General features: G+C 36.7%; 3 protein-coding genes across 3 annotated transcripts in view; all 3 read left to right on the forward strand.

Moving 5' to 3' along the window:
• LOC108306982 (protocadherin beta-5-like) overlaps positions 1-987 on the forward strand; it is a 24819-nt gene extending 23832 nt beyond the window's left edge. The window contains exon 5 of the mRNA XM_017532145.2: positions 2-987. Within this exon, the coding sequence (XP_017387634.2) occupies positions 2-319 (318 nt within the window). The 3' untranslated portion in view covers positions 320-987. The remainder of the gene's footprint in view (position 1) is intronic.
• Positions 988-5193: 4206 nt separating this feature from the next.
• On the forward strand, positions 5194-5867 carry LOC108307052 (eukaryotic translation initiation factor 1-like). The gene has a single exon (XM_037739881.1). It carries the CDS (start codon positions 5335-5337, stop codon positions 5671-5673), a length of 339 nt encoding a protein of 112 aa, XP_037595809.1. The 5' UTR covers positions 5194-5334; the 3' UTR covers positions 5674-5867.
• A 9445-nt stretch (positions 5868-15312) lies between these two features.
• Positions 15313-16977, forward strand: part of LOC108306983 (protocadherin beta-7-like) — a 34669-nt gene continuing 33004 nt past the window's right edge. Inside the window, exon 1 of the mRNA XM_037739949.1 lies at positions 15313-16957. Coding sequence (XP_037595877.1) covers positions 15542-16957 — 1416 coding nt within the window. The 5' untranslated portion in view covers positions 15313-15541. The remainder of the gene's footprint in view (positions 16958-16977) is intronic.

Below are 16977 nucleotides of genomic sequence, written 5' to 3' on the forward strand. Positions count from 1 at the left end.
GGTGGTGGCGTTGGCCTCGGTGTCGTCGCTCTTCCTGTTCTCGGTGCTCCTGTTCGCGGCGGTGCGGCTGTGCAGGAGGAGCAGGGCGGCCTCGGCGGGTCGCTGCTCGGTGCCCGAGGGTCCCTTTCCAGGGCATCTGGTGGACATGAGCAGCACCGGGACCCTGTCCCAGAATTATCAGTATGAAGTTTACGTGGCAGAAAGCGCTGAGAGCCAGTTCAAGTTTCTTAAGCCGATACTTCCCAACTTCCTGGGTGAAGGGACTGGTAGGGACAGTGAGACAAACTCCAACTCCAGGAATCATTTTGGGCTCAATTAGGAATCTAACAGACAACACGTCATGACAAATCATAGAATTCACTGAATGATCTATAAGTTCTCTCATTCACATAGAGCCACATATTCACACATTAGTAACGGCTGTCCTATTTGTAGCTCTTTCTATCTGCTGGACTATTTTCCATTCCCTCTGATTTTTCTTGTGGTTGTTGTCAGCTATCTTAATTATAGCATGTTCACACAATAGCAGAGCAGAGAAATGGTGTTTCCTAGGGTGCTTGTTATTTAGTCAGATTTTGGAACTCACAGGTGTTTTCTGGTTCCCAATATTTGAACTTGTTCACTGATATGTTATGACTAAAAGAATGGTATTTGAAACTTTCTGATTGTCATCAGCATGACTCCAACTCTATTGTAAATGACAACTTTTAGTTTAGAAAATAATTTTCATCTATGCAAAAAGTTTAGCAATCTTGTAAATTGTTGCATTTCTATTGTGTTGTTTCAAAAATACTACTCTTTCCTCAAATGAATCAATATTTTACCTAGATGATGTTTCCTTTCTTGAATTTTTTCTTTCAAAATTGATATTTATAGACCATCAGCTGTTATTCTAAAGAACTTCTGTTACATGAAAGAATAGTAGAAAAAAGGTTGGCTGACTTGTGATTACTTTAAAAAAAATAATAAATAGCTTTGGTATGTAAATAATGATTCTTCTTCTTTTAAAATAATAGCAGTTGGGCTCAGTGGCTCACATGTCTAATCCTAGCACTTTGGGAGGCTGATGTGGGTAGGTCATCTGAGGACAAGAGTTCAAGACCAGCCTGGCCAACATGGTGAAACCCCATCTCTACTAAAAATACAAAAATTAGCCAGGCATGGTGGTGAGTGCCTGTAATCCCAGGTACTTGGGAGGTTGAGGCAAGAGAATGGCTTGTGCCTGGGAGGTGGAGGTTTCAGAGAGCCGAGGTCATGCCACTGCACTCCAGCCCGTATGAAAAAGAGAGACTCTGTCTCAAAAAAATATATAAATAAATAAAATAAAATAAAATATGGTCATATAATTCAAACATACAGTAAGTACAAAAAAGAAAGCAAATTAACATCATTATTCCACAATCAGAAATAATTTCATTAAGTCAACATTATTCTAAAGTATTTAAATGAATGCATATAAAAATAAAGTAATAGATGAAAATAATTTTATAAAATGGATCTATAATTGATAGCTTGTGATTAAGATGATCAGATTGAATATAATAAAACGAAGTGTGAAACTATAGAACTTGCTTTAGCTTTGATAAGTAGTTCCTATGAAGGTTAAAAAGCAATATTAGATGCATATTAAGACATTAGCATTACTAAACTGTCTGCTTAGAAATGAGCAAATAAACATTTTATATGCTTTCTCTTCTTTCTTAACCTTACTTATATTTTTTGTATTGTATATATATTACCTTATCAATATTTATAACATTTACAATGTATTTTGAAAGAATACTTCCCATAACTGTTTAGGCATTTCATATCTTTTTTTAGACAGAGTTTTGCTCTTGTTGCCCAGGCTACAGTACAGTGGCACAATTTTGGCTCACTGCAGCCTCCACCTCCCAAGTTCAAGCAATTCTCCTGCCTCAGCCTCCTAAGTACCTGGGATGACAGGAATGTGCCACCACAACTGGCTAATTCTGTATTTTTAGTAGAGATGGGGTTTCACCATGTTGGTCAGGCTGGTCTCAAACTCCTGATCTCATGTGATCCACCTGCCTTGACCTCCCAAAGTGCTGGGATTACAGGCACGAGCCACCACACCCAGCTGGCATTTCATAGTTTTTAAATTTTAATTTAAAAGTCATATAGTGCTACTTTAAAAAAAATTTTATTCAAGTCTGACTGCCCAGGGCAACCAATTTTGATTCTCTTATGTGTGTTTTTCCATATTTACTTCCCCATTTTAAAAATCACATATGTTTATAAAGTGCTTTTTCTCAAATTCCAGTTTTAGATATCCATCTTTTAAGGGGTATACACACACAACTTGCACATTTCATTTACCTAGCAATATCAAAATTCTGTTCAGATAATGTTTATATAATTGTCACCATAAAAATATTAGTTGCACCTAAGTCTTATAAGTGAAAAGCAGGCTGGGCATGGTGGCTCACACCTGTAATCTCAGCACTTTGGGAGGCCGAGGTGGGTAGATCACCTGAGGTCAGGAGTTTGAGACTAGCCTGGCCAACATGGTGAAACCAGTCTCTATTAAAAATACAAAAATTAGCTGGGTGTGTTGGTGGGTGCTTGTAATCCTAGCTACTCAGGAGGCTGAGGCACAAGAATTGTTTGAACCCCGGAGGCGGAGTTTGCAGTGAGCTGAGGCCATACCACTGCACTACAGCCTGGGCAACAGAGTGAGACTTGGCCTCGAAAAAAATAAAAATTGAAAAGATTTCTTTATTTTTTCTTTTTACCTTTAAGGTCATAATTGCCTTCTTTTTCAACTTACTTTTCTATGTACATCTTTTAGGGATTATGTCAAGTCTAAAGCTTCTAACTAACTCATAATTCTATCAATTCCATTCTTTTCTGCTGGAGCCATCCTGGAGCTATTCAGAGTCTTGCTCCATTCATTGTACATTGTTTGCTCTCTAAACCTACTGCACAGCTGGCAGTTTGCTTTTTCCACTAACTTGGAAATTTATCTTCCTCTTCCATTTGATTTCCTCTTCTGGATTTTACATCTTGTTCTTGTTTGGTTTTCTCCCTTAAGTTTCAAAAGAATATTTGGTAATAAATCTTTTGATCACTTGAATATAGAAATTTTAGATGTCAGAAACTCACACGTCTATTTGAAGATTTTGTTGGGTGTGGAATTATAGGTTAGGAATTATTTGCTGCCAGTATTTTGAAGGCATTCCTCTGTTGTCTTCTAATCACCAAAGTTGAGATGGTCATCAACAATCTGATTACCCATTCTTTTCTGAGAACCTTTGTTTTCCTTTTAGATTCCTGATTCTCAACCAATGACAATTTTGCCACCTTTGGTAAATGTCTGGCAATTGCCAAACATTTGGCAATGTCTGGAAATACTTTTGATGAGCACAGCTGCCAATAGTGCTGAGGCTGAGAAACTTAGTTCTAGATAAGTTAAGGTTCTCATATGTATCTCCAGTGTTCTAGAATTTCATCATTATGTCAGAATGTAAGAATTTTGGTCATTTATTACACGAGTTACTCAGTGAGACTTGCCAATCTTGAGACATGTTGTTCAGGCTAGAACAGGGTTGTTGAGGTTTTTTATTTAAAAAAATCTTTTGTCTACTAAATGTTTTCCTTTTTTATTCTGCAACTCCTGTTAGTTGTATAGTGACCTAGTTTGATATTTAATTTTTCTTATCCTTGTTCTATCTTCTGTTTTTATTTTCCTGGATTCCAGTAAATTTCCTTTATGACTGAATTTTAAACTTTTGCTATGATAGTTTTACTTTCAAAAAGCTTTTTCTTAGTCTCTGCATATTTCTTTCTATAGTAGCCTTGCAGTTTTAAAATTGTTTGGTGAGATATAATTCACAAATCATAACATTCGCCTTTTTAAAAATTGAGTTCAGTGGTATATTCCAAGGGCTATACACTTATTACCACTACCTAATTCCAGAACATTTTCACATTTTCATCATCCCAAAAAAGAAACCTGGTACCCATCTGCATTTACTCCCCATTCCTTCCTCTTTCCAGCCTCTGGAAACTACTAATCAACTTTATGTTTCTTTGGATTTGCCTGTTCTGGATATTTCATGTAAATTGAGTCGTACAATATGTAGCCTTTTCTGTCTGCCTTCTTTCACCACAATGTTTTCAAGGTTCATTCATGTTATAGCATGCATCAGCACTTCATTAATTTCTATGGCTGAATAATATCCCATTGTATGAATGTACCACATTTTGTTTGTTCATCACTTGATGGACATTTTGGTTTGTTTTCACTATTTGGCCATTATGACTAATACTGCTAGGAACATTCATGCATGAGTTTTTGTGTGGACATGTTTTCAGTTCTCTTGGGTGTATACCTAGGATTGGAATTACTGGGTCATATACTGACTCTATGTAACTTTTGGAGGAATTGTCAAACTGTTTTCCAAAGTGACTATACCATTTTACATTCCTCTCAACCATGTGTGAGGATTCCAATTTGTCTACATCCTCACGGGCACTTTATTATTATTGTTATAGCCAACTTAGAAAGTGTGAAGTAGTATCCTATTATGGTTTGAATTGCATTTCCCAAACGACTAATGGTGTTGTATTTCTTTTCATAGCTTACTGGTCATTTGAATGTTTTCTTTAAAGAAATGTGTGCCCAAATTTTTTGCCAGTTATGTAATCTAATTTTTAAATATTTTAATTGTTGAATTTTATTAGTTCTTTATATATTCTGGATACTAGACTTATCAGACACATGGTTTACAAATATTTTCTGCCATTCTGTGAGTTGTCTTTTCACTTTATTGGTAGTATCCTTTGAAGTAAAAAAAGAGTTTTTAAAGTTTTGATGAAGCGCAATTATGGTTTTTTTTTTTTTCTTTTTTGAGATGGAGTCTCGCTCTGTCATCCATGCTGGAGCACAGTGGTACAATCTTGGCTCACTGAAACTTCCACCTCCCGGGTTCAAGCGACTCTCCTGCCTCAGTTTCCCAAGTAGCTGGGATTACAGGCGCTCGTCACCACCCTCGGTTAAATTTTTTGTATTTTTAGTAGAGATGGGGCTTCACCATGTTGGCCTGGCTGGTCTCAAACTCCTGAATCTCAGGTGATCCGCCGGTCTCGGCTGCCCGAAGTGCTGCAATTACAGGTGTGAGCCACCGTGCCCAGCCTATTTTTTTTTCTTTTTTAAAATCAGGCACTCCCAGTCACTGAGCCGCCGCCAAGGACTCAGCAGCCTCCCCCTTGAACCCCCTCGCTTCCCGACGTTCCATCCCTCCTGCCCGCCTTCTACCGCCGCCTTCCGCAGGCAGTTTCCACCGAGGAAGAGGAATCAAGGAATCGTATGGTATGTCCGCTATCCAGAACCTCCACTCTTTCGACCCCTTTGCTGATGCAAGTAAGGGTGATGACCTGCTTCCTGCTGGCACTGAGGATTATGTCCATATAAGAATTCAACAGAGAAACGGCAGGAAGACCCTTACTACTGTCCAAGGGATCGCTGATGATTACGATAAAAAGAAACTAGTGAAGGCGTTTAAGAAGTTTGCCTGCAATGGTACTGTAATTGAGCATCCAGAACATGGAGAAGTAATTCAGCTACAGGGTGACCAACGCAAGAACATATGCCAGTTCCTCGTAGAGATTGGACTGGCTAAGGACGATCAGTTGAAAGTTCATGGGTTTTAAGTGCTTATGGCTCACTGAAGCTTAAGTGAGGATTTCCTTGCAATGAGTAGAATTTCCCTTCTGTCCCTTGTCACAAGTTTAAAAACCTCACAGCTTGTATAATGTAACCATTTGGGATACGCTTTTAACTTGGACTAGTGTAACTCCTTCATGCAATAAACTGAAAAGAGCCATTTAAAAATAAATAAATAAAATCAGGCACTCAAACATATTAAACATTGTATGTTTGAGTGAGACTAGTTGAGTGGTAGACCTCACCTTAGGGTAATGAAACAGGAAACATTTTATTTGGAGAGAAAACGTCAGTATCTGTAAGTTTTCTCTCTTGGGCTCACATTGTTCTTCAGAGAGGAATTCAGTAAGGATGGGTGGGATTGAAGTTATTATAAGCTTGACACCTAATACTTTGTAAGTGCCTTTGTTTGAGAGAAAATGTCTTAATTTGTTGTTTTTTTTAACCCTCTTCTCACTAAGATCTCAGTCCTGCCCTAAATTGTGCTGGTGTCCTTTAGTCCAGAGCCCTTTCTATTAAACCACTATGGATATTACACTTCCCGTTTTCTGCTATGATGAGAAAAGGGAAAGTGCCTTTCTTCACTGCCTATGAAAGGAATTCTCAGATATAAATATTCTTTATATAGATTTTCAGCCAATGTTGTTTTAGCCTCCCCCTGGGTCCTCAATCTGGATTATTACTTTGGCTAGATTTGATTTTCCTTCTCATTTGAGAGAGAGAGAGAGAGAGAGAGAGAGAGAGAGAGAGAGAGAAAGAAAGAAAGAAGGAAGGCAGGAAGGAAGGAAGGAAGGAAGGATGGAAGGAAGGAAGGAAGGCAAGAAGGAAGGAAAGAAACTCAATTGCCAATTGTCTGTGTGCTTTGCATCTTCCAAAATTTTTGTGACTTGTCTTCTCTATGGTTTATTCTTCTTTCATTATTGTTTTTCTTTATAGCTTTGTTTATTTTAAACTCTTGCTCTCTATCATTTACATAAAGTTTCAGGAAAAAATTGAGAGACTAGTGTGCTTAAACTGGAGTAAAATGCACTTCTTACTGTCAGTCATATTGTGATAGTTCTCCTGTACCTGAATCATTTATGTTGTTTTATCTCTAGATTTGCCTAATTTCATCAGATGTACGTCTTTAGATAAGAATTCACAGGTACTGTATTTTTTGAATTCTCACAGGCTTAAGAAATACAGTTTAGCTGGGTATAAAATTTTTCTATTGACTTTCTTTTCCTCAAAGATTTGTTGACATTAAATATTACATTAGTTCTTCTGTCCTAGTTTCTACAGTCATCTATAAGTCACTTGACCTTTATTCTTAAGTAATATATTTTTCAATAAGCATTCATCAGTACTAATGCAAGGTTTTACGAATTCTTTCCTGTTTGCTGCATTGTTGTCTTTGTACTCAACCAATAGCTTGGCTATGTGTAGAATAATTGAACTATAATTTATTTCCCTCAGAATCTTGTAGACATTTCCATCTGTTTTGATATTAAATGTTGCTGAGGGGAATTCTGAAGCATGTTTGCTTCACCTGTAGATAACTTGTTTTCAGATTATATCTTGACTATGGTAATTACACATTACTTTTCCCTGGAACTCAGCATGCCTTTTCAATCTGTTCATACATATATTTTCAAGTATATCATTTATATATGGTAAGTATATTTTGTTTTAAAATTGGCCTGATACTTCTAATATCTGAAGCTTGCATGGGCCTATGTCTGCCATATTTGGTTTCTACTCCTTCCCATTCATGAGGTCTTTGTTTCTTTGTAGGATGTACACGGTTGATTGCCCTTGAAAATTTATTTGTGGGGTATTTACAATGCCTAGGTTGCATATGTTCCTTGTTTCAAAATGGATTTTCATTTGTTTCAGCCAGGATATTGGAAACATTATCAATAGTGGATCATCACAATTAATTAAATGGCTTGAGGTTTCTTGCATCTCAACCTACGTATATTCAAAATACAAATACATAAGAGGGCCACATGGAGTGGTATGCGCCTGTAGTCCTAGCTACTCAGGAGGCTGAGTTGGGAAGATCACTTCAGCTTAGGAGTTTGATACCAGCCTAGGCAGTATAGTAAGACCCCATCTCAATACACATACACACACACATAACAATCTGTAGCTACAGCTTCCCAGGCATGTTTTTTTTTTTCTTTTTTTCTTCTCTGCTTAGCATCAGGGAGATTTCTATATAATTCCCTGGAGTCGGAGGCTGAGAGCAAGTTTAGATTTGCTGGTGTTTACACTGTAGTTACATTATGGATGTATCCCTGAGGCTTCCCTCAATATGAAGAGAATATTTCTATAATATGCTGCAACTGTGGTTATTTCTGAGCTTTGATTTATATTTCTTTAATCCCACATAGCTTCAGATCAAAGCCTGAGTACAAATATTTTTAATGCCCTGAGAGCATAGGAAGTTTTGTTGTTCTGATACACTGTTTATCCCTCTCTTCCAGGCTTCCATCAAAAATTGGGCTTTTTCTGCTCAATTCCACAATATTTTTTGCTCTTCATTAGTTTTGAAGTTTTTTTTTTAAGTTTTATTCATTATATTTTGGTTTCCTTAGGAGGATCATATGAATTATCAATACTATCATTTTCAGAAATGACAAGCCCTGTCTAATGTTTTTTCAACCTGAAGATTTAGTTTTTCCACCATTTCAATTATATAATTATTACGTTACTTTTCCTTTGAATCCATTGAATCCAATGTTTCATCCATTGAGTACTCTGCTCAGACAGATCAATAATCTCCCTTCTCCGCTAGGCAATACTGTCTTCGCAGAGAGGGCTCTTTATCTTATGGGCTTAGAAAAATATATACAGCCATTCATTGCTTAATAGCAAGAATACATTCTGAAAGCTGTGTCATTAGGTGATTTCATTATTGTTCAAACATCATAGAGTGTACTTATACAAATCTAGATTATGTACTCTACCACACACCTAGGATACCTTGTATATAGCCTATTGCTCCTAGGCTGCAAACTTGTACATCATCTTACTGTACTGACTACTGTAGACAATTATAACAAAATGGTGTTTGTGTGTCTAAACATAGAACAGATAATGCATTGTACTATGACATTACTACAGCTATGGCATCACTAGGCAACAAAAATTTTTCAACTTCATTACTATCTTACAGGACCACCATTGTATATGCCATCCATGGTTGACCAAAACATCATTATGCCACACATGACTGTATTGAATAAATATAGGTGAATAAGCATTGAATAAAGTAACAAATGAATTTCAGTCTGTTATTGTATCTGGCTTAGTAAGCCTAAACATGATAACAAAATATTTTATTTCTTTATTTTTATAAAATGTCCATTTATTATTTACAGTATTTGCTACTTGCTTTGTTCACCTAACAATATATCATTTAAAATATGTGATCCATCTTCCATTTTTTAAAATGTATATTGTGATATTGAGCCCTTTCTTATTTGTTTACAAATAATACATTTTTAAAACTAATTTTGACTTACTGTGTTGCACATTAGGGGAGGAAGAAAGATTTTTTAATTCGCTTTCAGATCATGCTCAGCTTTTTAGAAAAGATATCATCATATTTATCAAACACTTTTATCCTTTGTCTCTCAGGATTACATCTGAAATTTTTTATTTTCTCTTATTCTTAAACTAAATTGTGTTAGATCAAGGTACTAGTGCCTTAAAGACTTGATGATTTGGTGTTTTACACTTTTTTCCTTTATGAACGCTAATTAAGAGGCTCCTATTACTTATAATTTGAGTGAAGGAATAAAATTTTGGGTTTAGATGAATTATTCAGAGTTCAGGACAAAAAACAAAAAAACCACGCTGTGTGTCTCTAACCAAAATCAAAAAAAGATATCAGCTACAAGGATTTATATACTTAGATAAAATCCTTGGAAGAACTGGACAAGCAGAAGTAAGAGAGTCAGCACTGAACTGGTTTTGAAGGCATATGAGCACAGCTGCAGCACAGAAATCAGGACGCTGATGCTACTACTACTACCAAACCTGTTGCTCCCACAGTATCCTCTCCCACCTCCAAGCTGATGGCTGCACACTGGCACAGAGAGTGTCTGAATCCCTCAACGGTCTCCAATTCCTTATGAAGCTAATGGCTAGACGGAGGAATGCTGACTTGGCTGCAAGCATTCATATCTTTCTGACGTTGTTGGGGAACAGTGGAAGACAACTTTGGCTGTCTTCTAAGGTTCACATGAAGGAATCTCATTGGTAAAACCTAATTTACATCCAGAATAACAATTCCAAGAATTCTGGAAAATGGAGTTTTAACCTTTCTAAACCCTGATTTTTTTTTTAAGTTTATAAAATGAAATAGGAATGGATGGCATATGCCAATGGTACACAAGGGAAACATTGTTTGTTTAAAAGGCCTTGTCCTAGCACCTGAATTAATTTTTCTATTGCTTCCTGGGCTCAGTTTTCAGTAGAACAAGAATTCTTTTGGCTACAAGCCACACCACCAATATGGAGAGAGACAGTCATACGTTCCTTTAATAACTGCTCTGAATTGGACAACTCTTTTTTGACCCTATCTGGTTCCAGTTGGCAGCTGGGGCTATAGATCATGTCTAAGTGGGTATAATATAGATGGCTACTTTAACCCAAATATACATTCTCCCCTTATTTATTACTAATATACTTCTTATTTTTAGCTGCTTAGGTAGGTATGTGGGCTATAGATTATATTCTCCAACCTCTCTTGAGGCCAGGTGTCATCTTGTAGCTAAATTATAGACTGTGAGATAAAAGCACAGGTGCCATGGAATACCTTATGGAAGTAATCTTTTAAAAAATGAAAATACACAAAAAAATGAAATCACACCCTTTCCTTCCTCTTATTTGTTGGCATGAATGGAGATGTAATGACTGGCTATCAGGCAGCTACATTGGATAATGAAGTAAAGGTCATGTCCTGAAGACAGCAAATCAATGATGGAATGAGATTGGGTCCCAGATACCATGGAGTGCATTTCGGCCACTAGCCTTCTTTGATATTTTGTTTAAGCCATTGTTATTATGGCTTTGTCTGTAACTTCAAGGTAAACTGATAAAGTGATATTTAAGGTAAGAGTAAAAGGGTAGAGAAAAATGTAAGACTTACATACATATTTTGGAAATCACAGTTTGTTGAGAACAAAGAGACAAAGTAAATGGCTCAAGAATCAAAAAAGAATTTTAAAAATAAGAAAAATAAAAGGAATGAATTAAAAATATAAAAGCATAAATTAATTAAATAGAATAAAACTACATAAGGTTTGACCAATTAAAGAAAAATTGATTTCTTTGAAAAAGCCAAGGATATTTTAGGTTCTACATATAATTGGTGTATTACATATGCACCTTTCATTTGGCTTCCTCTAAAAATACACTAACAAAAAGTAAACATATTTTCAAAAACATAAACTTAATGAGGATGAAGAGAATAATGTAGAAGACAACAGGAAAAACTCTTTTAAGTTGGAAAACAGATGAATGACTTAGTAGACCTCACAAATTAACTCCCAATCGTGAAGTGGGAGGAGCTGAGACTCAATCCTGTTTAGACTATGGGACTAGAATCAATTCTGTTTAGATGATGGGACTTCTAGAGGTGTTTGAAATGTCAACCCTAGATCCTCTGGAAATGATGGTAACATGCCCAGTAAGAAGGATTGTGTTAAAGCTTCCTGTAAAGCAGTTAAATCTCTAGCAGTCAGATCACATTTCCCCCCTTCAGTCACTAAGTAACCTACCGACCCCCTTGACCCTAATGTAAGACTGAAGTTTTATTTTCTGATGAGTGCAAAAAGGAGGGTTATTATATGAGGGGTTCCACCAACAAAATTGAGGACAAGGGTAATATTGGTAGCAAAAGTAAGTAACCAACTAAATATTGAATTCTGGTTGATTGTTCAAATGCTATGATAGTCATTAGAACCAATTACAAATATTTTGGTTCCCCCCTTCTTAGACATATGACAGAATTTCAATTCTATTTCTTTTTAAAATTATGTGTAGCCATGTAATTTCCTTTGGCTAATAAAATGTGAGAAGTGATATATATCCATTCTGGGCTGAAGTTTTTGGAGGCATGGTTAAACACATCTTTTCCCACTACAGTGATCATGAAAGTGTATGTGAGGATGATCTCTACAAGTTTAGATCCTTGACTGACTGCTGTGAGGAAGGCCCCAGGCTGAACTATATAGGTTATATGAGAAATAAATCAACTTTTATTGTGTTAAGCTGTTGAGATTTGGGGAAGTTGTTAGATATTAAGCATAACATCCTATCCTGGTGCAAAACTGTACTCCTCTTCACCCACTTAATCCTTCACCTTTTTCAATCTATATCTTTTCCTTCTGGATTTAAGAGTGAGGTAGTCTGGCCAGTCTAACTGGAAAGACCTAATCATACTGACACTGAGGTTTCCCCACTCATCAGTGCTCTCAGGTCACTTTAGAATGAAAAATCAAAGTGGACAAGCATACCAACCTACTCAGAGCCATCATTTAGTTCCGTAGTCTCCCAAACTAAATAAGAACATACACATGAAGAAAGTTTCTGAAAGGGAATATAGAAATTAAAACAAAGCAAAGAGTAAAAAGGTAACTTGGAGAAAATGGAAGTTTGCAGCAAGAGGAAAACTTGGGGGAAGAGCTATTATTAATATCAGATGAAAAAAGAAGTTATTACATTTAAAAAATACATGCAAAAAGAGAGCTCTTTTTTAAAAAAAGAAACAACTCTTGGAAAATACTAACCTAATAAAGAAATTAAAATCTCAATATAAGGGCTTAAAGATAAAGTTAAGAAAATGTTCTAGAAAATACTGCAAAAATATTTTTAAATGGCAAGCAGGAGTGGGGGAAAGAGAAATTAGAGAACCATACCAGAGGCCTAACATCTGAATTATAAGAATTCTAAAAAAGGAATGGGGGTTGGATTATTAATGAAATAATTTAAGGAGATTTCAGAAGGAAATTAGTTTCCTAGATGAAATATCTCATCAATTATACTTCACAATGGATGGAAAATAAGCCCAAGCTAAAACATATGATTGTTTAATTTTAAAATGCTTGGGACAGTGACAAAACATTACAACAACAAAAAAATAAAATATAGGTCACATATAGAAGATAAGAAATAAGATATGCTTCATACATCTTAGCAAACAGATTGGTTTAGAAAGCTCATTGGCAAAACAAAAATTCTGAAGAAAAATTATTTTCAACCTAAAATTCTATACCTACTCAAACTACTAATTACATTTGAAGGTAGAATAAAGATCTTTTAGTATGTTTAAGATTATGAAAACATTGAACTCTTAAACACCCTTCCCTGAAAACTACTGGAAGATATCTATCAAAATGGGAACCTAATTCAAGAGTGGGAAAGACAGAAGAACCAGAAATGAGAAGATCAAAAACAGGACAGAAGCGAAATGAATCTCTGGGTGATGCTGACGGATGATCCCAGGATGACAACTGAGTCTCAGGCATAATAAACAACTAGTCCAGGAAGGAGCCATTTGACTCAAGAGACAGGGATTTTGAAGGATATCACTAGCAATCCTCCTAACATCGTAGCAGCTTTTCAATCATATAAACCTATTGGAGGATGTGATCTAGTAATGCCATAGGGTAAACTGAAAAAGGGCAAGATATAAAATCCCAGAAATAGCAAACACATCCAGAATAAAAGGCAAAGAATTTCAAGAATGACAGCAAAGAAAAAATCCAGAATGATAGCTATGCAGTAGGCATAGAGAGCAACTACCCAACTTAATGGAAAATTGAAGCCTCAGGAGGAATGGAAATGACTATAGGGAAAATTGTACTGAGAGGCAATTGTATCTGTGGGATCAATAAGTGATAGGGATAAAAAATCAAGTAAATGAAAAGGCAAGGTAATTATTAACTTCAAGAAAAAAGTGAAAAAGAAAATATAATGAATATATGATAATGTTCCCAACATATTGTAAGTAAAAGAAAACTAAAATACCTAAAATGTAATCCAACATAATAGTCAATTGATAATTTCTAAAATTAATCAAAATACATCAGAAAACAGATTAGTGGCAGAAGAGATAACGAAAAGAGTTTTAAAATTGCTACAACTTAGGAGAGGAACTAAGACAAGCGAGGAGGAAAAGTGTGGAAAAGCCTTGTATTTTATTATAAGCCTCCTAGTGTTATTTAACCAGGTCATATATTATTTTGAAACAATGCATTTCAAAATATCAGTAAAGTAGAGCCCTTGCAAGCCTCACCAAGAATAAAAAGGAGATAAAGTGCTAAACATAACTAATAAGAATAGGGATACAATTAAAGGTAAACAGCACAATGAAAACAATGCCAAGCAATTTGCAAACTAGATAAAATTATTTTCAAAATAAAATGCAAGTTACTTAAAAGTACAAAACCTGAACAGATTGTACTTAAACCAAAGGTAAAATGTAAACGGTCATCACAGGTCTGCTACAAGTAAAGCCACCAAGCCCAACCAGTTCAAAAGGCAAGTTGGAATTAAGCGTGTAGAAACATATAATAATATAATTATTAAAACTATTGTATAAAAATAGATAAAAAGCTCTTTAACACATTCTATGATGCCAGTATAATCATTTAATATTAAAGCTGTAAAAGGCAAACACACACAAGGAAAACATGAACTAGAAAAATCCTAAAACCATGTTGACACATCAAATCTATCTGTGCACTAAAACAATAATACATTATAGTTAAATGTCATTTATATCAATAACTCAATAATTTAGAAACTAAAGAACAAATGTATTATTTCAAAAACTATCAAAATTACTTCAAAATATGAAAGAATAAAGAAAAAGAAAATCTTCTTGATTCAAAAAAAGTATTATTCACCTCAAATTGAGATCAACCATTATAGTTGAAGATGAAATACTGGAATTACTTTCATAAATGCAAGATTGACATACTTGTTATTACCAATTTTAAGAGTATTCATTGGATATTGGAAATTCTAGTCACTGAAATTATAGATGAATAATAATTTCTATATAATACTTAAAGCAGGTGAAGGATGAAGGTTGGATTGGGGCAGGCAAAAAGTGTTTCAAGAAATATCACAGGTAAGAGTTGAGACCTGGAAAGTGGAAGAATTGTTTAATTCACAAGAAATTGGAAAAAGGTCAATTATTCTGCCATATCTGCATCATTATTGTTAAAATACTTTACAAGTGAATAAAATGTCCTCAACCAATATTTGTTAACTTCAGGGAAGAGGCTTCATTTTCTCATATTTTTTTTACTATCCATTTTTAAAATAGGAGGTTTTCTTAGATTTCGGTGGGGAACCAGAGTTTTGTTTCGTGCCCCTGGATTTAAGAAGACAACTGATTAAATTTTCTACAAATCCAGATTATCACAGGGGAAAACAACATCAGTTATTACTTACTAGCATTTCTATGACCATTTGAGGGTAACGATGGAATGAAACAGCAAAGATACCAGGGACAAGTCACTCTGGTTGCAGAATTCCTTCAATCCGCCATCTTTTTGTTCTAGTCTTGAGAACGGGAATAACATTCACAAAACGCAAGGTGGCGCTGCTGTCTAAAAAGAGAGAGAAATACCTTTGGAAAGAAAGGATGTTACAGATTCCAGAGTAAAGAGGAAATCTGACCAGAAAAGTATAGGAAAGGAAACCGTGGTGATAGGAATTGGGGGAAAGCGAGGATCCTTCCCCACAAACATTGCTGTTATTCAGCTTGTTTCAAAGGATTCGGCTGCTGCCATTTGTGAGAGCTGCTGGAGACTGGATGGAAGTCATTTTGAAAGACTGATCCAAGGAAGAATGGAGGCCGGAGTGGAGCGTGCTGTGCAGAAAAGGCAAGTCCTATTTCTTTGTGTATTTCTGGGAATGTCTTTGGCTGGCGCCGAACCGCTTCGGTATTTTGTGGCAGAGGAAACCGAGAGAGGTGCTTTTCTTACCAACCTGGCAAAAGACCTAGGGTTAGGGGTAGGGGAACTGACAGCCCGGGGAACTAGAATTATTTCAGACCAGAACATGCAATTTTTACTGCTCAATTCGCTCACTGGTGATTTACTTCTAAAGGAGAAATTGGACCGAGAGGAACTGTGTGGACCCAGAGAGCCCTGTGTGCTTCCTTTCCAGTTGTTATTGGAAAAGCCTTTTCAGATTTTCCGTGCTGAACTGTGGGTCAGAGACATCAATGATCACTCTCCAGTATTTCTAGATAGAGAGATTTCATTGAAAATATTAGAAAGCGCCACTCCAGGAGCAGCATTTCTCCTAGAAAGTGCACAGGATTCAGATGTTGGAACCAATAGCCTGAGTAACTACACCATCAGCCCCAATGCCTATTTCCATATTCAAGTCCGTGATAGTGGGGAGGGGAATATCCATCCCGAATTGGTGCTGAACCAAGTGCTGGATCGGGAAGACATTCCAGAGCTCAGTTTAACCCTCACGGCCTTGGATGGCGGCTCTCCGCCCAGATCCGGGACCGCCCTTGTGCGCATCATGGTTGTAGACATAAATGACAACGCGCCTGAATTTGTGCAGTCTCTCTACAAGGTGCAGGCTCCCGAAAATAGCCCGGTTGGTTCCATGGTTGTCTCCGTGTCCGCTCGAGATTTAGACACCGGAATTAATGGGGAAATAGCCTATGCGTTTTTTTATGCCACTGAAATAATTCTCAAAACGTTTCAACTCAATCCAACATCTGGCAATCTTTATCTTAAGGGGGAATTGGACTATGAGGCAATTCAGACCTACACATTAACTATTCAGGCCAAAGACGGCGGCGGGCTTTCCGGAAAATGCACTGTGGTGGTTGAGGTAACAGATGTAAACGATAATCAACCCGAGCTGCTCCTGTCTTCACTTACTAGCCCAATTGCAGAAAACTCACCCGAGACAGTCGTGGCTGTTTTCAGAGTTAGAGACAGAGATTCCGGGAACAATGGAAAAACGGTGTGCTCCATCCAGGACGATCTACCCTTCCTCCTGAAGCCATCTGTAGAGAGCTTTTATACTCTGGTGACAGAGAAACCTTTGGATCGAGAGAGGAACACTGACTACAACATCACCATCACCGTCACCGACTTGGGAACACCCAGGCTGAAAACCGAGTACAACATAACCCTGCTGGTCTCCGACGTCAATGACAACGCCCCCGCCTTCACAAAAACCTCCTACACCCTGTTTGTTCCCGAGAACAACAGCCCCGCCCTGCACATCGGCAGCGTCAGCGCCACAGACAGAGA

The sequence above is a fragment of the Cebus imitator genome, unplaced genomic scaffold (genome assembly GCF_001604975.1).
Source record: "Cebus imitator isolate Cc_AM_T3 unplaced genomic scaffold, Cebus_imitator-1.0 Scaffold76, whole genome shotgun sequence".
NCBI lineage: Eukaryota > Metazoa > Chordata > Mammalia > Primates > Cebidae > Cebus > Cebus imitator.

What these genes read in the sequence shown, in the direction of transcription:
- LOC108307052 (XM_037739881.1), top strand. Translation starts at nt 5,335, where the DNA reads ATGTCCGCTATCCAGAACCTCCACTCTTTCGACCCCTTTGCTGATGCA.